The sequence below is a fragment of the Helianthus annuus genome, chromosome 3 (assembly GCF_002127325.2).
Source record: "Helianthus annuus cultivar XRQ/B chromosome 3, HanXRQr2.0-SUNRISE, whole genome shotgun sequence".
Lineage (NCBI taxonomy): Eukaryota > Viridiplantae > Streptophyta > Magnoliopsida > Asterales > Asteraceae > Helianthus > Helianthus annuus.
Genome location: NC_035435.2, coordinates 41,845,700 through 41,866,362, shown reverse-complemented (window position 1 = coordinate 41,866,362; position 20,663 = coordinate 41,845,700). Strand labels below are relative to the sequence as shown.

At 37.3% G+C, this 20,663-nt stretch overlaps 1 protein-coding gene and 1 long non-coding RNA gene across 2 annotated transcripts; one reads left to right on the top strand and one right to left on the bottom strand.

The window, feature by feature from the left end:
* Nucleotides 1–800: 800 nt before the first annotated feature.
* Nucleotides 801–1,724, bottom strand: LOC118490588. The gene is made up of 3 exons (XR_004889444.1): nucleotides 1,352–1,724; nucleotides 1,109–1,200; nucleotides 801–908 (listed from the first exon to the last, which is right to left on the bottom strand). It is a non-coding gene; the product is annotated as an uncharacterized LOC118490588 (long non-coding RNA).
* A 13,070-nt stretch (nucleotides 1,725–14,794) lies between these two features.
* On the top strand, nucleotides 14,795–20,210 carry LOC110868904 (cold-responsive protein kinase 1). The gene is made up of 7 exons (XM_022118168.2): nucleotides 14,795–15,146; nucleotides 16,319–16,510; nucleotides 16,848–16,978; nucleotides 17,277–17,490; nucleotides 18,095–18,326; nucleotides 19,374–19,524; nucleotides 19,631–20,210. Exons 1-7 carry the CDS (start codon nucleotides 15,125–15,127, stop codon nucleotides 20,006–20,008), a joined length of 1,320 nt encoding a protein of 439 aa, XP_021973860.1. The 5' UTR covers nucleotides 14,795–15,124; the 3' UTR covers nucleotides 20,009–20,210.
* Nucleotides 20,211–20,663: the final 453 nt, after the last annotated feature.

Genomic DNA, 20,663 nt, shown 5'->3' with positions numbered 1-20,663 from the left:
CTCTAAGCAAATTCCACGTTTCCTTGTCAATCTCCGACTCCTTCCTATCATTATTTACATCTGCAACACTGTAATCTAATAAATTATCTTCTTTACTTTCAATCTTTTTAGTCACCACATTTAACCCCCCTTTAATGTAAATATTTTCCCAGCTTGTACTATCATTAGTACAAAATCCTGGATATCGAAAAGAGCACATTATATCGATATAAGACAGTTCTTTCCATTTCAAGCCTTGACAGCAGCCTTTAGATTGGTTAAACACATGACATTAGATTGGATAATACCTCAGGGCATCCGTTTTGTCATCTGTAAATCTCGACCACCGTAAACCTAAAATTTACACATTTCCTCATCCGTTTTGTCATCTGTAAATCAAACCATATTAAATAGAATTTATGACCATTGTACCTTTTTTTCAAAAGTTTAATCATCACATATATACCTATTAAGGCCATTTCGTTCTTGTTTTTCATTCCTTTCTTCCTGAGACCTTTTCATTCTTTTTTTCCAGCGAGACTGCATATGCCATCACATTAGGTTAACTGCTCCTTTTCTTTTGAAAGACTGTTCCAAATAAGTGAATTCATAGATACATGCTTAATTTAACCACAACCATCGATATAAACTTACATGAAGTCACCAATCATAACAATATACAATTAAGCACATCTCGAGTATCCAACCAAATGCCAACATCTACCAATCAGCAACTCTTATAACATTAATGATCCATCTGTTGATGAAACTGTTTTGACACATATGAAGTGCACACCCTTAGTCCGAAATTCGTTCATATTCAATGGCGTGTGGTTTATATAAAGCTCTTTTTATTTTATGAATATGAATAAATGGGAGTTGTTACCTGATGCTCGATGCTACATGGGTGAATGCAAGGTATGCCGCCTCTGTGTCATAAAAATATCAAAAAGTGAAACCCTTTGAGGGATATGTTGTAATATGTTTACAAACATATTAAAAATATGATCTTTAAAATTAAAACCCTAAAGTTGATTCAAACAACAACAAAACTGTTCAAGAAACAAAAAATATACCAAAATTCGATATTAAATAATGAAATTATTATAACTGAATTAAAGAAACTAACCTTGATATTGACATTCCTTTAAAAGCCCATCTAATAATTTCTCACAAGTTGGATCATCATCAACAACATGAACTCTCATCTCTACGGGAAATCTGTCAATTTCATTATCATTAACCCAACAAAACCTCTAATTTCCTCTACAGTCATCTTGTTTCTTGAATGAAATCAACAATTGTAAAAAGAAAATAACAATAAGATGATTAAACAGTGATATTGAATGAGATGAGATTAGATTAAACTTACAGTGATATTGAAAGAATGAATTCAAGTGGAAGTATGAGATGTTGAGATCTGATTTGAAGACGGTATGAAGATTCCGGCATACATCTGTAGTGGAAGTAAGGATTGAGATCAAAACCGATGTGGATTCCGGCGAAACAGCGGCGTGTTTCAACAAACCTAAATTGAATTGATCGCACATCATCTCTGCTGGTCCAGCAATCATCAAATAATTAGGGTTTTCTCCGATTCACCTGGATTTGAGAGAGAGAGAGTGAATTTTAGAGAGAGAAGGCGAGTTTTAGAGAGAGAGTTGAGAGTTGAAGCTCTGAGAAATTAAAAAGAGTTCATCGAGTTGAATACCAAAGATGTTTTGAAAGAGTTCATCGAGTTGAATCTGGATTTGAAACATATTGGAGAGAGAGAAAGTGAGTTTTAGAGAGAGAGTTGAGAGAGAAATTGATTAGAGAGAGTAATTGATTGAAGAAGATGATATGTTATATACCTGGAGTCATAATTTTGAATTTTGAATTTGGAGCCATAATTTTGAAGTTTGAATTTTGAATCATCAGTGGTTGATTTTTGGAGTTGGCCAGTGGTTGAATTTTGAATCATCAGTGGTTGGGCAGACCTTTAAAAAGGTGAATGTGGGCCACCTTTGAATTTTAAAGTAGGGCAGTGGTTTAAATTTATGATGTCACCATGCTCTCTCTTTGGCTTCCACCTCATTGTTGATGACATAAGAAAAGCCTTGTTGGACATGCTCTCTAGCTGACACATCAGCTTTTCTTATGCCACTTGGATTTCTCCTTTTATAGAAAGTATAGATAGATATCGTATATATTCTTTAATTACATAATCTTTTTTTCATGGCATGGAATCGTCACTTTTTAACTACCCCAATCCCTAATTATTCCATTCTAACTTGTACTATAAATACCATTTATATTCATACATACATACATATATATACATAAAGGGGTTCATCCCGCACCCATTAGGTCCATCCCCTCCAAGCCACTCCTACGTGGCGCCGACGTGGCGGCCCATCCCCTTGGGGATGAGGCTCTCCATACCCACTAGTCTTACGATCTCCTAACACGGCGACAAATATGTCATCCTCATTCTCTCCACTCATAAACCAACCATCTTGCAAATTTTATTGTTATGTTACGAATTTCTGATGTTTTGTACGTTGTGCAATACTACTTTTCTCATCTTGTTAATTCTATTTGGTTTCCCGATAGATTTCAAACGGATATTATTATTGAAATAACAAGTATGCCCGATACCCAACATATAATTACCTAAAAGATATTTGACAGGTTTTAGGTCGGATATATACGGGGCAAACCTTTATAATCAGGTTTAGAGTTGGGATTCCTTAAACCCGATCTACTATCATTCCTAGTTTTATTACATACACTATATGTCTAGACCCGTTTAAAAAACAAAAAGGAAAAGAAGATTCACATGAACATTACACATTTACACTTGTTTAATAACTAGGATAATGAAATTGTTCATGCCTTGACGTCACCTTATTTTATATTTACACTTGTTTTTACTGAAAAACATCTTGAACTCTGGTTTTATTTTAAGGACACACGGTGTGGCATCGCGCCACCCCGCTAGTCGCCAAATTAGCAAAAAATGGCGCCACTTGGCGCCCTCCCCTGCATATAAAAAGGGGGCGTTGAACACGGGGCCGTGCCCGGTCACCACGGGGCCGTGTCCAGACTGCCAGTAACATAAAATTTTGCTTTTAACACCATTTTACACATTCAATCAACCTAAAAATTTATTTTTGGGACACATTGAGGACAATGTGTAATTTAAGTGTGGGGGGGGGGGGATGCTAAAACCTTGAATTTTGCAAGTCCTAATAACAAGCCTTACACAAAACTCTATTGGAACCGCTAATCACCCCAATTTTTTTCAAAAATTTTCATTTTTTTTTTTACTTGTCTAAGTTTAAGTTGGGAATTCTAAGTCTAACAAGGTTATATTTTTATAAGTTTACAACCGATAGCGTCGTGATAAAAAGAACCAACATAAGAAAATTATGAAACGGCATGACAAGCTTAGTTAAAATTTGATTATATATACTTGATCACATAAAAACCCATTCCCATAAAAGTGAGTTTTGAGCCTTGATTGAGCATACAAATATACATCTTCACGTTAAATGCTCATTTTTCGTTTCTTGTGTGAATAGCCGTTTGGTTATTACGACTCTAGAACTTGCCACGACAATACATTCCCGGTCCTTACCAACTTAAACCCAAGTAAGTAAATGATGGAGGCATTAGGACTAACCCTTTTTTCTTTCAACGCCATTATTTTTAATTTTCTTTTTACCTACCCAAAATTCCCCCTAGTTAACCCCTTTGAGCCTAAACCTTTTCATTTCTTAACCCAAAACCCTTTTTACCCACCAAAAACCCTTTTTATTTTCACCTTTTATTTTAGTAACAAGCTCGGTTTTCGTGTGACTAAAAAAAATATATATTTTACAATGAAGTTGGAAATAAACAAACAAAGCTCCTCAAACAAAAGCTTGTTTGAATAAATACTTCATTAAAAATAGAGAGTCACAAAAACAAAATATTTTACGAAAACCGACGCTTTTTACGCCTTTCGCCCTTTTCTACTAACCACTAACCCAACTACACACCTTTAGCCCAAGCCTAACCCTTCACCCAAAAAGTCCTCTTGATATTTACAAAGGTATAAAGTTAAAAAGGAGGAGGATTGATTGCTTGGCAAGCTTATGGTAGGAATAAGTTCCACGCCGCTCTCGAGTGATTCACTAAAAATACACCTTCGGCCGAGTGTGAGTGATTTCCCCCGTGAGGTATGTGAACTTGTATATAAATGAAATTTTAAAAAGGTATGTTATGCCTTAATAAATAATTTACCTTATGAAAAGTTTTTAATAAATCATGACGAATAGGATTGTAAATAAATAAAAATAAAACCTAAACAATCTTGGAAAATCCCGACACTCTATGACAAGCCCAAAACCTTCTCTTCTACCCATTCCATTTGGGAGTGTAAGCCACATATTAAAGAGCTTTGCTTGAGGACAAGCAAAGATTCAAGTGTGGGGATATTTGATGTGTGTAAAATGCAACATATAAATTACATCAAATGAGGCATAAAACTAACCCTTTTTAAGTACTAATGTTGGAAAAAGTGTATTTTTGTCTTCCTTTTGTATTTTCAGGATTAAATGAGCTCAAATTAACAAAAGAAGCAAAAAGACAGGTAAATCTAACATAAATGCAAGAAAAGGAACAAAAGTGGATTGCCCGACCCCTCGACAGCATCCTCCCAAGCAAAACAGAGAAGACAGAAGACTGAACACGCCCCGTGCCCAGCAAGCACGGGGCCGTGCCCAAGAAGTAGCAGAAAAGACAAACCTGTAGAAGCTTCTATTGCTCACCATGGGGCTGTGCCCAGTGAAAACGGGGGCGTGCCCAAAGTACTGCAAGCGCATTAATTGTAATTGCGAATTACAATTAATGAGGAGAGATAGTGTCAGACGGGCACGGGGCCGTGTCCAGCGGACACGGGGCCGTGCCCAGGCTTCTGTTCAGCCTATAAATAGGAGTGTTTGGATCCATTGCAACTCATCCCTTGGCACACCACCTCTCTCACACTTCATCCGCCACCCACCACCATCACAACACCATCATCCACCACCATCATCCATTGTCCATCATAGAGTGTGTGAGTCATCTCGGGATCCAAGATTGATCGTAAGAGTTCTTGACAATCACGGCCACGTTTGCCTAAGTCTCTTACATCACTTGGTGAAGACAAGTGTTTAGTATAATACTTTTTATTTTTAACCTTTTGCACTTCTTAATTGGTTTTGTATTAATGACTTTAATAACCAGTTTCTTATGTTGAAGGTGATTCTTCCTTATCGTTTTTCCGTGGTGTCTTGGCATTATTTTACTGTCTATATAAAATAAAAGATTTTCACTATTCATATCTCCACAGTCTATATGGAGGTATGTTGGCTACCTGGTCGGGCGTTAAGGGAACAGTTTGGTAAGGGTCTTGCCCTTGTTCAGCGTTTAGAAGTCCTGCAAGGGACCTAGGTTAAATTTAGTAGGACCTCCTTCAATACCCAAAGGTATTGGATGGCGGGGGTCCAAACTCTTTGATCCCCTCATAAGTTAACTACTATTAATACTATAACCCGGCTATTTAGGACTGTATCCCTGCTAACTCAGACTACTTAGTCGAGGGTAACGTCACCTCCAAAAGAGGGGCCTACCATAATTTGCATTAATAACTTAATTAATTATCTTTCAATAATCCGACCCTTTAGGATTGTATCCTTGCTGACTCAAACTACTGGGTTGAGGGTAACGTCGCCTTCAAAAGAGGGGCCTACTACAATAACTAAGATTATCTCTTAAACAAGTGCAAAAGTGCGAAAATAATCAAAGGTTATACTAACACACGAGTCGGATCCAAATGATTCATCTTGTCTATCTGTTTTTATTTTTATTTTATTTTTCAGCATTTAGTTAGTTTTATTTTCTTAGTTTAAAAATCTTTTTCTAACATTTTGATTTGATTAGACGTTGAGGATAAACCGGTACTAAAAGCTCTTGTGTCCTTGTACGACCTCGGTATCTTACCAACACTGTACTACGTCCACGATGGGTGCACTTGCCCATATGTGTGTTTAGTGTTAGTAAATATCGTGTTTTATAAATTTAAAACTTGGCTAAAGTGTAAAAGGGCTTAAAATTTATATCTAAAAAAATATACACACTAACACGCATCAAGTTTTTGGCGCCGTTGCCGGGGACACAAGGATTTTAAGAAAGTTAGGAATCAACGGCCTAATCATTTTCTTTTTATTTTTTTAGGATTTTCTTAATTTTTCAGCTTCTGCAGAGCTCAGCACGGGCCGTGCCCGCTGAACACGCCCCGTGCCCAATCATTGGAACTGGCAATCTTGTTTTAAGTCAGACAGTAAGCTGAACACGAGGCCGTGTTGTGCCCAAGATTCAGTTACTGAAAACAGAACCGTAAGATCCCGACGGTTGGTAATTTCTGACAGAAAAATGAGTGATAATGATTTTTTTTTACTTTCGGCACTCTTATGGTACGTGGTGTCAATCATGTGGAGGCAAACATAAAGAATTAGAATGTTATTTTCTAAATTATAAGCCCCACTATATCGACCCACCGTCTCCCTATAACCTTAAGAGGGGCGAAAGTAAAAATAATCACTATCTCTCCCTCGAATGCGCCCAACCAGATATTCTAGGAGAAATGCTCCTTGACGAGTTATTTCAACTAGAAAATCTAGTTCTAAATTGGTTAAGAGAGCTTAGGAAGGATTTCATTGATCCATCCCAAGACGATGACCAAGAAGAAAGGTTGGGATCGCATGAAAATAACCTCGTTGTTCCCAATCCTACCTTCATACCTAGCAAAGACATGGACGATAGTCGTCCCTGTGCCGATTGTGCCGTGAAGGACTCTCCATCGACTTCGTTCGGTGCATACATAGACCTGAGCGATTCGGCATATACCTTCTTTAACGAGAGCCCGGAAAAGGGTTGGACTTGTCCACCTAAAATAAGCATAGGAATTACCCTCACCGACAACCTCTTGCGTTCTCGTCTTAGTCTAGGGCAATTAAGGTATCTTAGGCACTTTGGGGTTGTTCCAACCAGTAAGGAACCACCTGATATCAATAAGTTCCTTAGAAAATGGAGAAACTCCATAAGACAGCTTCCAGACACGGGGCCGTGTCCAGGTCAGCACGCCCCCGTGCCCACCTAAAAGATTCTCTGCTGATTTTGTCAGAATACGGACAAAATGTGTCAGGATTTTAACTGCACACGGGGCCATGTCCAACCAACACGGGGTCGTGTCCAACGCGCTGTCGTTTTCTTTAAATGCAGCCTGATTCCTGCTCATTTTTTACCACTTCAAAAGACAGAGATTCCTGGGATCTTCACTCATACTATCCTAGGTAAGTTCTAAAAGAAGGTTCCAAAGAACCCTCTTGTCTTTTCCACTTTTATTCATTGCCTTCTCTTTCAATTTTTCATAACATCTCCTCCACTAAAGCTTGGAAGCTCCATGATTCCAACCTTTGGTGTGAAGTTTGTAAGGTTATTATCCAAGGGATCTTACTCAAAGTAAGTTGTATAACTTTGTTTTAAATTATCTGTGCTTAAAACTCGAATAAAAACCATAAAAATAATTTAAAACTCCAAGATTCCTTGATCTCAAAACCTGCAGACAACTGGGCACGGGGCCGTGCTCATCGAGCACGGGGCCGTGTCCGAGGTACTGTTTCGTAAGAATTGAGCCCTTTTCGGTCTATTTCCTCAGAAATGGCGAGCAGGACAAGTGGAACATCTTCATCAAGAAATAACCGACACGGGAGGAGATCATCAACGGCGGAAGACTCTCTTGTAAACTATGTTTACGCCCTAAAAGAGGCTATTGATGAAATGACGGGGGTGGAAGAAGCATTGGTCGACCGTATCAACCATCTAACGGTGGGACTGGAGGGATGTCTCCGAGAGGTAAACCTCTTGCACCAGAGGTTAAACCTCCTCGCCTCTCCTCCTTTGGTACCTATAATAACCCAAAGAGCATGGAACGTGGTCCCCGAAGTCATCATACCCGCCGAATGGTACACCATACACCCGGAGCCTCCGCAGGGGATAGTACAAGGAGTCCCGGTGGTTGTTCCCCCTCCTCCGCAAGATGTTGAGGAAAATGAAGTGTAACGCCCGGCTCTTTTGTACTTTCCATTTATAGAAAGTTTGTTCGTATTTCTATTTTTGGAAACTTTGTATTCTTGTAATCATTCCTTTCTTTGTAATCATTATCAAACCGAGACTTGGATCATTAATGAAGCTTGTATTATGTTACGTTTATGTTATACGCATTCTATGTATGCTCGTATGTTCGATTTGGTGAATCAATCGATGTTTAATCGTTATTCTTGGAAACTATGTGCGAGACTTGTAATTAATCTAAACTTATGCATTGAACGTGTTTTGAACGAGAACGATACTTGGTTATGACATTTATGCGCTTAATTATACTTTGGTTTTGATTATCATGCTTAACTACACCTTATACTATGCTTTTGTATCAAAACAAGTCCCTAAACTCTCAACTTTGCACCTAAAGGAACCAAATATAAACTTCAGGGGCCTAAGTGTAATAAAACGAAAGTCAGACGACCCCTACCCGCCGCGTGACGCGAGGGTCCTAGACGTCACGCGACGCCCTTGTTTCGGCAGAAGGTGTGTTTCTTGAGCTGTTGTGCACGAAATCCAACTCTCCAACCTCACCCAATCACCTTTAATCCACCTCTAATCACCTCCAATCATCTTCTAACTCCTCCATTATAAATACCCACCTTCTCCAACCCATTTGACACTTTCACAACTCTCTAATCTTCACAAATTCACTCTCAATCTGCAGTAAATCTGAGTTTTGGACAGATTCTTGTAACTTCACTAAAGTGAGTGTAACTTGCTTATTTGTTAACCAAATCACTTGGTTCTTCTTCCTATTGCTTTGTTATGTCCTTGGGTTTGAATCTTTGGTTTTTCCTTGGAAGAATCATGCTTGGATTTGCCCTAAAATGGACTAAAACTTTCTGTTTTGTTTATTATTAATCAACAACTTGTTAGTTCTTATCCAACTTGTGTCTAACACATCTCACACCAATGTCCTAATGCTTACAACCTCTCCTATGGTTGGGTAAGCTTAAAAACATGGTTGAGACACTTAAATCAGAGGTTAAAACCTCACAAACTTTCTGTTTTAATTAGGGTTTTACCCACAAGTAGTGTTCAAGTGTGAACCTTGATGTATGTGTGATGGTTGGTTTAGCCTAGGCTATCCTTCATAAGAATCCACTCATTACTTGATGTTTTTCTATAGATTAGTTGTTGTTATTACCTTAATACTTGTATGTTCATGACCCTCCTTGTTGTTTATAACAACAAGTGTAGTGGTGAACAATAGAGGTGCCTAAATGGAAGCTTGTTCTTCCTACCTCATGTATGAACTCTATGTCACAAAGAGGTACCTAAATGGAGACATTAATCTCCTACCTCATGCTTGAATCTTAAGACTTGTAACCTATACTATCTAAGTTAACCTATATGTATATGCCTAAGTAACTAAACTTGATGATAACTTAATAGTTACTTGTTAAGAATATGTTACATCATCTATGACCATGCCCTTGTTACGACTCTAATGGATCCTTGAATCCATGAAATCATACCAACTCTTTTGAGTTTAATAGTGTCAAGAACAAGAGTTATGTGTGCAAGATGATTATTTTCTCTTATGTTATTTTTATACCTATTAAACTCCGAATCTATAATCTTCCGATTTCCCCCAAACTCACACACCTTTGCTTTCCCGTGTAGAAGGACAAGGTGCTCCAAACTAATCCATCCACCAACTTGCTCTCGGAACTTCAAGTCACGACTTGTAAACCGTGAGTATACTCGCATTTTTCCCCTTTTTACTTTTACCACTTTTGGGGTGTAACATGTTTACCTATTGAAACTTACACATGAACTTTTGTCTAAACACATGAACATTCCTATAACATGCTTGTATATGTGATGGCTTGAGACTTTAAATTTGGGTGATTCTTATGTGTTGAACTTATCATTAACTTCGTACGAGCCAAACCGTGACATATGTAGCGCTATAGGATTAACGACCCGCCTCTACTGAAACTTTGGTTATGTCATGAGCAAGTTGCGTTTTCTTGGTTTGATATGTTAGACACATGCCATATTTAATGTTTATTCTTGAATCGCATGCTTGCTATGAGGAATTGTTCACACTTTTATCTTATGCTATGTATGTACCAAACTTGTATACTCGCCTTTGCTTTTGCATTGAATTGTATTTTAAACATGTTACAGGTTGATGATGATGAAATGAAAGAGGTAGCACGATGCCTAGATACACACTTTAGACGTTAGGTTTAATATGTTGTATCGAGTTTTGGTTATGTTGGTTTGTTATTTTGATTAAACTTGTTGTTATTTGGGATCTTGTATTGACGACTACTTGAAGTTTGGAAATGAAATTTGGATTATTAAATTATTGTCACCAATAGCGTTATGATGTCTCGAGCAATCTTCACACTTCGTCTCATCCCGATGTTTCCGCCATTGGTTGGGGTGTGACATGAAGCCACCTTCTTCCTTCCAAGGGAGATAGAAGAAATGGCTTTAACAACATCTAGGAAGAAAACCATCGGCCAAGAGTCCTACTACATCGGGAACCTATTCCCGAAATTTTCTTAACAAAAAGTAGAACTCTTTATGATAACTTTGTGTACCTCCTGACCTAATTAGTTAAGATTTTTCTTTATATTTCTTTTTACTTTTTCTTTAGGAACGTTATGTAAGATCTCTCTATGATTTTTAATAGAATGATGGTTTTAAAGTTTGAATGGTGTTATATGAAATAAAACACACTTGGGATGGTCAAGGATAACAAGGGAAACGAGAAACATAGCCCCATGCACGAAAACAGGGCCATCCGACAACAGTTTCTCCATTACAGTAAGCTCAGCACGGGCCGTGCCTAGCCAACACGGCCCCGTGCTGAACATCCTGCAGAAAATCGCCCAGTTCAGGTAACTGGACACAGGCCGTGTTCACCGAACACGCCCCCGTGTCCAGGCTTCTGTTTCTTTTCTTTAATTATTGTTACTGGCACTTGAACACGGGGCCGTGCCCGGTCACCACGGGGCCGTGTCCAGACTGCCAGTAACATAAAATTTTGCTTTTAACACCATTTTACACATTCAATCAACCTAAAAATTTATTTTTGGGACACATTGAGGACATTGTGTAATTTAAGTGTGGGGGGATGCTAAAACCTTGAATTTTGCAAGTCCTAATAACAAGCCTTACACAAAACTCTATTGGAACCGCTAATCACCCCAAATTTCTTCAAAAATTTTCATTTTTTTTTACTTGTCTAAGTTTAAGTTGGGAATTCTAAGTCTAACAAGGTTATATTTTTATAAGTTTACAACCGATATAGCGTCGTGATAAAAAGAACCAACATAAGAAAATTATGAAACGGCATGACAAGCTTAGTTAAAATTTGATTATATATACTTGATCACATAAAAACCCATTCCCACAAAAGTGAGTTTTGAGCCTTTATTGAGCATACAAATATACATCTTCACGTTAAATGCTCATTTTTCGTTTCTTGTGTGAATAGCCGTTTGGTTCTTACGACTCTAGAACTTGCCACGACAATACATTCCCGGTCCTTACCAACTTAAACCCAAGTAAGTAAATGATGGAGGCATTAGGACTAACCCTTTTTCTTTCAACACCGTTATTTTTAATTTTCTTTTTACCTACCCAAAATTCCCCCTAGTTAAGCCCTTTGAGCCTAAACCTTTTAATTTCTTAACCCAAAACCCTTTTTACCCACCAAAAACCCTTTTTATTTTCACCTTTTATTTTAGTAACAAGCTCGGTTTTCGTGTGACTAAAAAAAATATATATTTTACAATGAAGTTGGAAATAAACAAACAAAGCTCCTCAAACAAAAGCTTGTTTGAATAAATACTTCATTAAAAATAGAGAGTCACAAAAACAAAATATTTTACGAAAACCGACGCTTTTTACGTCTTTCGCCCTTTTCTACTAACCACTAACCCAACTACACACCTTTAGCCCAAGCCTAACCCTTCACCCAAAAAGTCCTCTTGATATTTACAAAGGTATAAAGTTAAAAAGAAGAAGGATTGATTGCTTGGCAAGCTTATGGTAGGAATAAGTTCCATGCCGCTCTCGAGTGATTCACTAAAAATACACCTTCGGCCGAGTGTGAGTGATTTCCCCCGTAAGGTATGTGAACTTGTATATAAATGAAATTTTAAAAAGGTATGTTATGCCTTAATAAATAATTTATCTTATGAAAAGTTTTTAATAAATCATGACGAATAGGATTGTAAATAAATAAAAATAAAACCTAAACAATCTTGGAAAATCCCGACACTCTATGACAAGCCCAAAACCTTCTCTTCTACCCATTCCATTTGGGAGTGTAAGCCACATATTAAAGAGCTTTGCTTGAGGACAAGCAAAGATTCAAGTGTGGGGATATTTGATGTGTGTAAAATGCAACATATAAATTACATCAAATGAGGCATAAAACTAACCCTTTTTAAGTACTAATGTTGGAAAAGTGTATTTTTGTCTTCCTTTTGTATTTTCAGGATTAAATGAGCTTAAATTAACAAAAGAAGTAAAAAGACAGCTAAATCTAACATAAATACAAGAAAAGGAACAAAAGTGGATTGCCCGACCCCTCGACAGCATCCTCCCAAGCAAAACAGAGAAGACAGAAGACTGAACACGCCCCGTGCTCAGCAAGCACGGGGCCGTGCCCAAGAAGCAGCAGAAAAGACAAACCTGTAGAAGCTTCTATTGTTCACCACGGGGTCGTGCCCAGTGAACACGGGGGCGTGCCCAAAGTACTGCAGGCGCATTAATTGTAATTGCGAATTACAATTAATGAGGAGAGATAGTGTCAGACGGGCACGGGGCCGTGCCCAGCGGACACGGGGCCGTGCCCAGCCTTCTGTTCAGCCTATAAATAGGAGTGCTTGGATCCATTGCAACTCATCCCTTGGCACACCACCTCTCTCACACTTCATCCACCACCCACCACCATCACAACACCATCATCCACCACCATCATCCATTGTCCATCATAGAGTGTGTGAGTCGTCTTGGGATCCAAGATTGATCGTAAGAGTTCTTGACAATCACGGCCATGTTTGCCTAAGTCTCTTACATCACTTGGTGAAGACAAGTGTTTAGTATAATACTTTTTATTTTTAACCTTTTGCACTTCTTAATTGGTTTTGTATTAATGACTTTAATAACCAGTTTTTTATGTTGAAGGTGATTCTTCCTTATCGTTTGTCCGTGGTGTCTTGGCATTATTTTACTGTCTATATAAAATAAAAGATTTTCACCATTCATATCTCCACGGTCTATATGGAGGTATGTTGGCTACCTGGTCGGGGGTTAAGGGAACGGTTTGGTAAGGGTCTTGCCCTTGTTCAGCGTTTAGAGGTCCTGCAAGGGACCTGGTCAAATTTAGTAGGACCTCCTTCAATACCCAAAGGTATTGGATGGCGGGGGTCCAAACTCTTTGATCCCCTCATAAGTTAACTACTATTAATATTATAACCCGGCTATTTAGGACTGTATCCCTGCTGACTCAGACTACTTAGTCGAGGGTAACGTCACCTCCAAAAGAGGGGCCTACCATAATTTGCATTAATAACTTAATTAATTATCTTTCAATAATCCGACCCTTTAGGATTGTATCCTTGCTGACTCAAACTACTGGGTTGAGGGTAACGTCGCCTTCAAAAGAGGGGCCTACTACAATAACTAAGATAATCTCTTAAACAAGTGCAAAAGTGCGAAAATAATCAAAGGTTATACTAACACACGAGTCGGATCGAAGTGATTCATCTTGTCTATCTGTTTTTATTTTTATTTTATTTTTCAGCATTTAGTTAGTTTTATTTTCTTAGTTTAAAAATCTTTTTCTAACATTTTGATTTGATTAGACGTTGAGGATAAACCGGTACTAAAGCTCTTGTGTCCTTGGACGACCTCGGTATCTTACCAACACTATACTACGTCCACGATGGGTGCACTTGCCCATATGTGTGTTTAGTGTTAGTAAATATCGTGTTTTATAAATTTAAAACTTGGCTAAAGTGTAAAAAGGGCTTAAAATATATACCTAAAAAAATATATACACTAACACGCATCAAGTTTTTGGCGCCGTTGCCGGGGACACAAGGATTTTAAGAAAGTTAGGAATCAACGGCCTAATCATTTGAGTGTTGAATACATCAAGTTCACGATCGCATAAAAGATGAAATTCACTATTATCGTCATCCTCATCAACTAGAGAATAACTATTTTCATTTCATACAATATTAAATAAGAACTTTTAGTTACGAATAATCATAATATATAAAAATTACGTAAGATAAGCAACATATATAATAAAAATAAGTAACAACCCAAACTAAAATAACCCTGGGCCGGCACCGGTATTACGTTTTAAACCGGTATAACGGATTTTACCGCCGGTACGAACCTTATGTCGTTTCACTTATTTACCGGGGTGTTTCATACCGGATTTACATCTGGTAACGGTAATACCGGTATAACCGGTCGGTATTTACCGGTTTTTAAACATTGCTTATAACGTAGTCTACGGGTTTACATAAAATAAATAAATAAATAAATAAATAATAGTTTGTTGACAACTAATTTAGCGCCAAAGGAATCAATCGTCGGCTCCGGAGAATCGTTACAAATTTCAAGTGACGACAAACGTTAGGAACAAGAAAAGAATGTTTGGACATGAGTTTTGCAGTGATCGCAAATCGAATTACATTCATTCTTTCTTGATCCTTACACCATCTGCCGACTTCAACACAACAACATTCTTTTTTTTATTATTTCTCTTAACCTCGGATTTATCAACACATGGATGCTACAATATGTCTTGTTCAATTATCACCACATTGTCGTTGCTTTCTCTCTCTCGATTACTCCAGAACACACACACACAAAAATCTCTCGATTACTCCTGAACACAAAAGAAAATAATTAAAGACTCTTAGCGGATGAACAATTGGGGAGTGTTGAATTCAGATAACGAAAAAGTTGAAAGAAAGAAAGAAGAATGCATCGTCGCGCACTTGAAGGTAAATGTTTTCGACTTATTTGTAAACGAGTGGAACCCGAGCCAAGTCAGGTTGGGATCCATGGGGTTTGGCTTTGGCTCGTAACGAGCTTAAATTTTGAGCTCAAACTCGGCTTGTAAAAAGCTAGAGCCACCTCATGGCTCATTAAGCAATTCGTTTATTTTTAAAATATTTAAAACTTTAGAGTTAAATGCCATTTTAGTTTCTGTGGTTTGAGCCATTTTTCCAGTTTAGTACAAAGGTTTGAAACGTTGCCATTTTAGTCCAAATAGTTTCAAGCATTGCCATTTTAGTCCACTGGGTTAACTCCGTCCATTTTTTATGTTAGCTAGAAGGGTAATTCGATCATTTTATATGATCGAATTGCCCTTCTAGTTAACAAAATTACATATAAAATGACCGAAATACCCTTCTAGTTAACAGAATAAAAGGATGGAGTTAACCCAGTGGATTAACGTTTAAAACTATTTGGACTAAAATAGCAACGTTTCAAATCTTTGGACTAAACTGGTAAAATAGCCCAAACTACAGGGACTAAAATAGCATTTAACTCTAAAACTTTTATATTTTTTACATGGTTATATAGATAAAAAAAAAATAACAATTTTAGCTTCCAAATTTGTAAGCTACATAATTATATATTTATATGTATCTGGAGCGCATAACGCGTCCATCATGTGATGCGATAATGAGATCGCATTGAACGATGTGATTGATTCAAGTGGTCTCTTATGGCGCCCACCATTATTTGAACATACCGGACGGTCAATTGCAATGGGTCTTAGCTTTTCGAATCTGTTTCCGAACAAATTAGACCATCGATTGAATAAATCGGACCAAATAAAATGAGAATATGTGTTTAAAAGTTAATAAGTTTATATATTATCTATAATTATTTTTTTAGTAGTTTGTTTTAATAACAAACGCCTCGCATACGTGGCACAACACAGTTTGTGTATCATACCACACGGTTTGAAAGCGAAGCTTATCGTCTGAAAAGATGTATCGTTGCTATTTATTAAGTGATTTTGTGAACTTAAACAATCATCCTGCTTGCCAAATTAGGGAGTTTCAAGGAAAATAACATTGTATATTAGGAACATCAATGAAAAAATATACATTTTTTATGTTTTTTTAATACTAATAATAATATTATAACTTTGTGAATGCAGCTGCTGCAACACCAGCACCATTGGTACTCAATCAAGAAAGCTCAAAGGATCATCACTCTACATCTTTCTTGTTGATCTTCCTGGTGGGGTTGATTGTGGTTCTGATTTTGTTGATTCTTGTATTTGTTTTTCTCAAGTTTGTCAAACTGGCACAATTGAAGAAGGCGGGAAAGCCTAAAAAGAGCGGAAAAGGTTATCATTTTTTGAGTATTTTGAATTTACTTATGAACGGGTCCATTCAGGTTAGGTTTTATCTCTAACGCGTCAAACATGTAAAGTAAAAAATATTTGGTAATGTTTGACTGGGTCAAAGTTCAAACGGGTCGAAGGTCACTCTCAAAGTGTACTTTTAATGCAAATCTCCTAAGTTATTAAATTTTTTGTACTCATTTTAGGTGCAATAATTATTTATAAATATTATTAGTTTAGACACAAAATGTTTCCGGCCAACCCAACTTGACCCGCACAAAATTATTTGATCTTATTATTTCCAATGTTAAATTGATGAAATCTTCATATTGTGTTGCAGACACGAAAGATTATTTTAGCGGGAATCTTCGAACAACAAACTATTATAGTTTTCAAGCACTAAAGAAGGCAACTAAAAATTTCAGTGAGACTAATCTTCTTGGTAAAGGTGGATTCGGGCCGGTCTATCTGGTATGTGTCCCACGAAACCTTCTTCTGTAAAATCCAAAATTTGTGTGCTAGATGATGTTTCCATAAGGTTGAAAGTTGTCCAAAGTGTATATTTTAATACATAAAACCTCCTAAGCCATAACGTTTAAAAAAAATATAATATTGTTATTGTGATAATAGAGTTTTTGCGATCATATGTAACACATTAATTATTTATAAAAGGTGGACTTGAACTTGTTTTGACCCGTTATCCAACCTGCCTAACGTGAACATTTTGCCACCTGTATTAAGATTTATAACTGCTAAGTGGTTACAATAGGGTAAATTAGATGATGGGCAGCTTGTTGCTGTAAAGAAATTGGCCCTTGAAAAGTCACAACAAGGAGAAGCCGAGTTTCTTTCGGAGGTGAAGATGATCACGAGCATACAACACAAGAATCTTGTCCGACTTCTCGGTTGCTGTTCCGAAGGGCCCCAGAGGCTACTTGTTTATGAGTACATGAAGAACAGAAGTTTGGACCTCATTATTTACGGTATGTAGCTCTACTTCCGTGGTTGATTTGGGATATGTTATTTCTCTAACGGGCTAAATGGGTAAAATAAAGAAATTTAGCTAAAAAGGAAATGTCAAAATGGGTTGGGTTGTAAGTCACCTTCATTGTTTATGCATGGCCTAAATATTTGATACTATTATAATACATATTTTGCAACCATGTTGGACCAAATATTATCTATAAAAAATGTTTGAAGGATTGGACAAAAAGTAGTTCGACTCAACCCGACCTGACTCATTCGAGCAGGTCGGGCTGGTTGGGTAACAAGTCAAAACATGTAGGTAGCTTTTTGTCTGGTTGAAACGGTTTCGAGGTTGACCCAAAACACTTTTTTGTCCAAAACTTTTAATAAATAGTTAGTATCGGGTATGATTACAAAAATAATATATTTTCAATAGTAATTTTTTTAAAAATGATTTACGAGATTGTGTACATTAAAAGTACACTTTGGGTGACTCATGACCCTATCGACACATTTCCGTTTGCTACTTAGTTATTACCCGTTTGACCCGTTAGAGATAAACATAACACAAATCAAAATTACCACCTCTATTCATTACTCTTTACCCTCCTTTGTGAACAGGCAAAACCGATCAGTATCTCGATTGGAACACTCGTTTCCAAATAATCTTGGGGATTGCTCGAGGGCTGCAGTACTTACATGAGGATTCACACATTCGGATTGTTCACAGAGATATAAAAGCTAGTAATATTCTTCTTGATGACAAGTTTCAACCAAGAATTGGAGACTTCGGGCTGGCCCGGTTCTTCCCAGAAGACCAAGCTTATCTTAGCACAACATTTGCTGGAACACTGTAAGTCTTCGTCCAATTAAAGGTGTCCACGTGGCAAAATGAGTGGGCCCGGTGGTTGGGTAATTGATGATATTAATATTCACTTAAATTGTTGAGATAATATTGTTTTATCGATATGGGTTTTTGTAGGGGGTGTCAATCGTGTTAGGTTGATGGGTTTCGGGTTAGCAGGTTGAATTGTTTAACCCGAACATGACCCACATATTTATTCATGTCAAAACATCCACCTTAACGCTACACACACGTATAATCGTACCTGAACACGACTTCTTTAACCTATCTATCTAAATGTGTCAACTGTCAAATGGGTTGACCGGTGGTTATCAAGTTGTAAATAATAGGTTAGCGGTTCGATCCATTTAATCAAATAGGTTGGCGGGTTGACCTTTTTAATTAAACGGGTTAAACAGGTCAACTGTGAAACACCCGTTTAATGAGCGAGTTAGACATGACAACCCAAAACCAGATATTGTTTGTGTTGTGTCAGAAACTCACCCCTAGGTTTTTGTAATCATATTAAATGCTATAATTATGCATAAAATTTAATAAAGTTGGAAACAAAAAATTACGTATGTTGGTTGATACACAATTATATATACAAAATTTCTTATGATACAATCTCGAATGTAATGTTTCATCATCATACTCAGTAAATCCCACCAATAGCAAAGCTAAGGTAGGGTATGAGGAGGGTAAGATGTAGACAGCCTTACCTCTTCCCCGTAGGAATAGAGAGGCTGCTTCCAGTGAGACCCCCGGCTCGATAGTAGTTTTGCAACAAGTCTTGGACATAAGACACATAACACTCAACAATTGAGACAACTGCCGATTAGTGCATGTACCCCTTGTCTTTCGGCTATCAACGCCACCACATGATTAACCATACCCCTCGTTTGACGTTATTTTCACGAAATTAGTAAAATAACGTTAAAATTAGTGCACTTTCACTTTTGCCCCCCGAGCGCCCACACATATACATTATATGCGCATACCGCAAGCGGGGCGTTCTCGAATGTAATGTTTGTTAACCTTTTTGTTGTTTTGTAGAGGCTATACGGCTCCTGAATACGCGATAAGAGGACAGTTATCGGAAAAGGCAGACATTTATAGTTTTGGAGTGCTTGTGCTGGAAATCATTAGCTGCAGGAAAAATACCAATCTTAATTTGCCACTAGAAATGCAGTACCTCCCTGAATATGTAAGTCATTTGCTCATCTACATCTTATTGCCAATATTCATATGTAAATGGGTCAAATATCCGTTACCTTGATGATTACCGAGTTTGTTAATTTTCGTGTTTATAGGCTTGGAAGCTATACGAGAGGTCAAAACTGATCGAACTTGTTGATCCAAGAATGCGAAACGCAGGTTTCATAGAAAAAGATGTTATGCAAACAATTCATGTGGCGTTATTGTGCCTTCAAGCTAAAGCAAACATAAGGCCACCCATGTCAGAAATTGTTGCAATGCTGACTTGGAAGGTCGAAATGGTCAAGTCGCCATCAAAACCGACCTTCTTGGATCGAAAAAACCGATGGAAAAATGAGAAACATTCTTGGGAGACTGTTTCTGCTGATTTTCCTTCAAATCTTGAAAGTGAATCACCTTGTTTAACACCACCTCCAAACTCGAGAGATTTTACTGCCAGCCAAAGCTTCTCAGGAACAATGGTGAATGTTTAGTACAAATATATGTTGTTTTTATATATATAGATATAATTTTTTTTGTTGGTCCTTTGTTTTTTTCTTTACTATAGAAGAATATGTGAAGTTACTTGTGTATAATAATTTTGGTCATGTCATAAAATAAGGGGAAAAGAGGAAACTCTGTATCCATAGATTGTTTCAACTCTTCTCCATGAGAATAAAGAACTGATCTTTCTAATATTGTTGGCCTTTATATAATATATAATATTCTTATTTCAATCACTCTATTATTCATCTCAACATGCAGCTTACAATTTATTAGACTTTTGTCATTTAAATAGTTAAAAGATCATTGTTGTGACTACTATATAGAAGACATCTTTTTTTTTGTTTGTGGTGAGAGTGTAGTAAGTTTTGTTTTTATAGAACAACTAACTCACACAGCCAGTATCCTACTCCTAGATATACACATTTTGTATACCACGAGACTTGAATCCTCAATCTCATGGAGAGTGTAGTAAGTTGATATGGATTTTTGATCAAAGCAAATAAATGCTAGATAAGACGATAACAACTTCGTGATTAATTAGGCTATGCGTTAAGACTAAAAGGGCGGAAAAGGAAAAAACACTTGTGAAGGGGTAAGGTCCCAAAGGCCTCGTAATAAATACTTGGGATCATACCACAACCT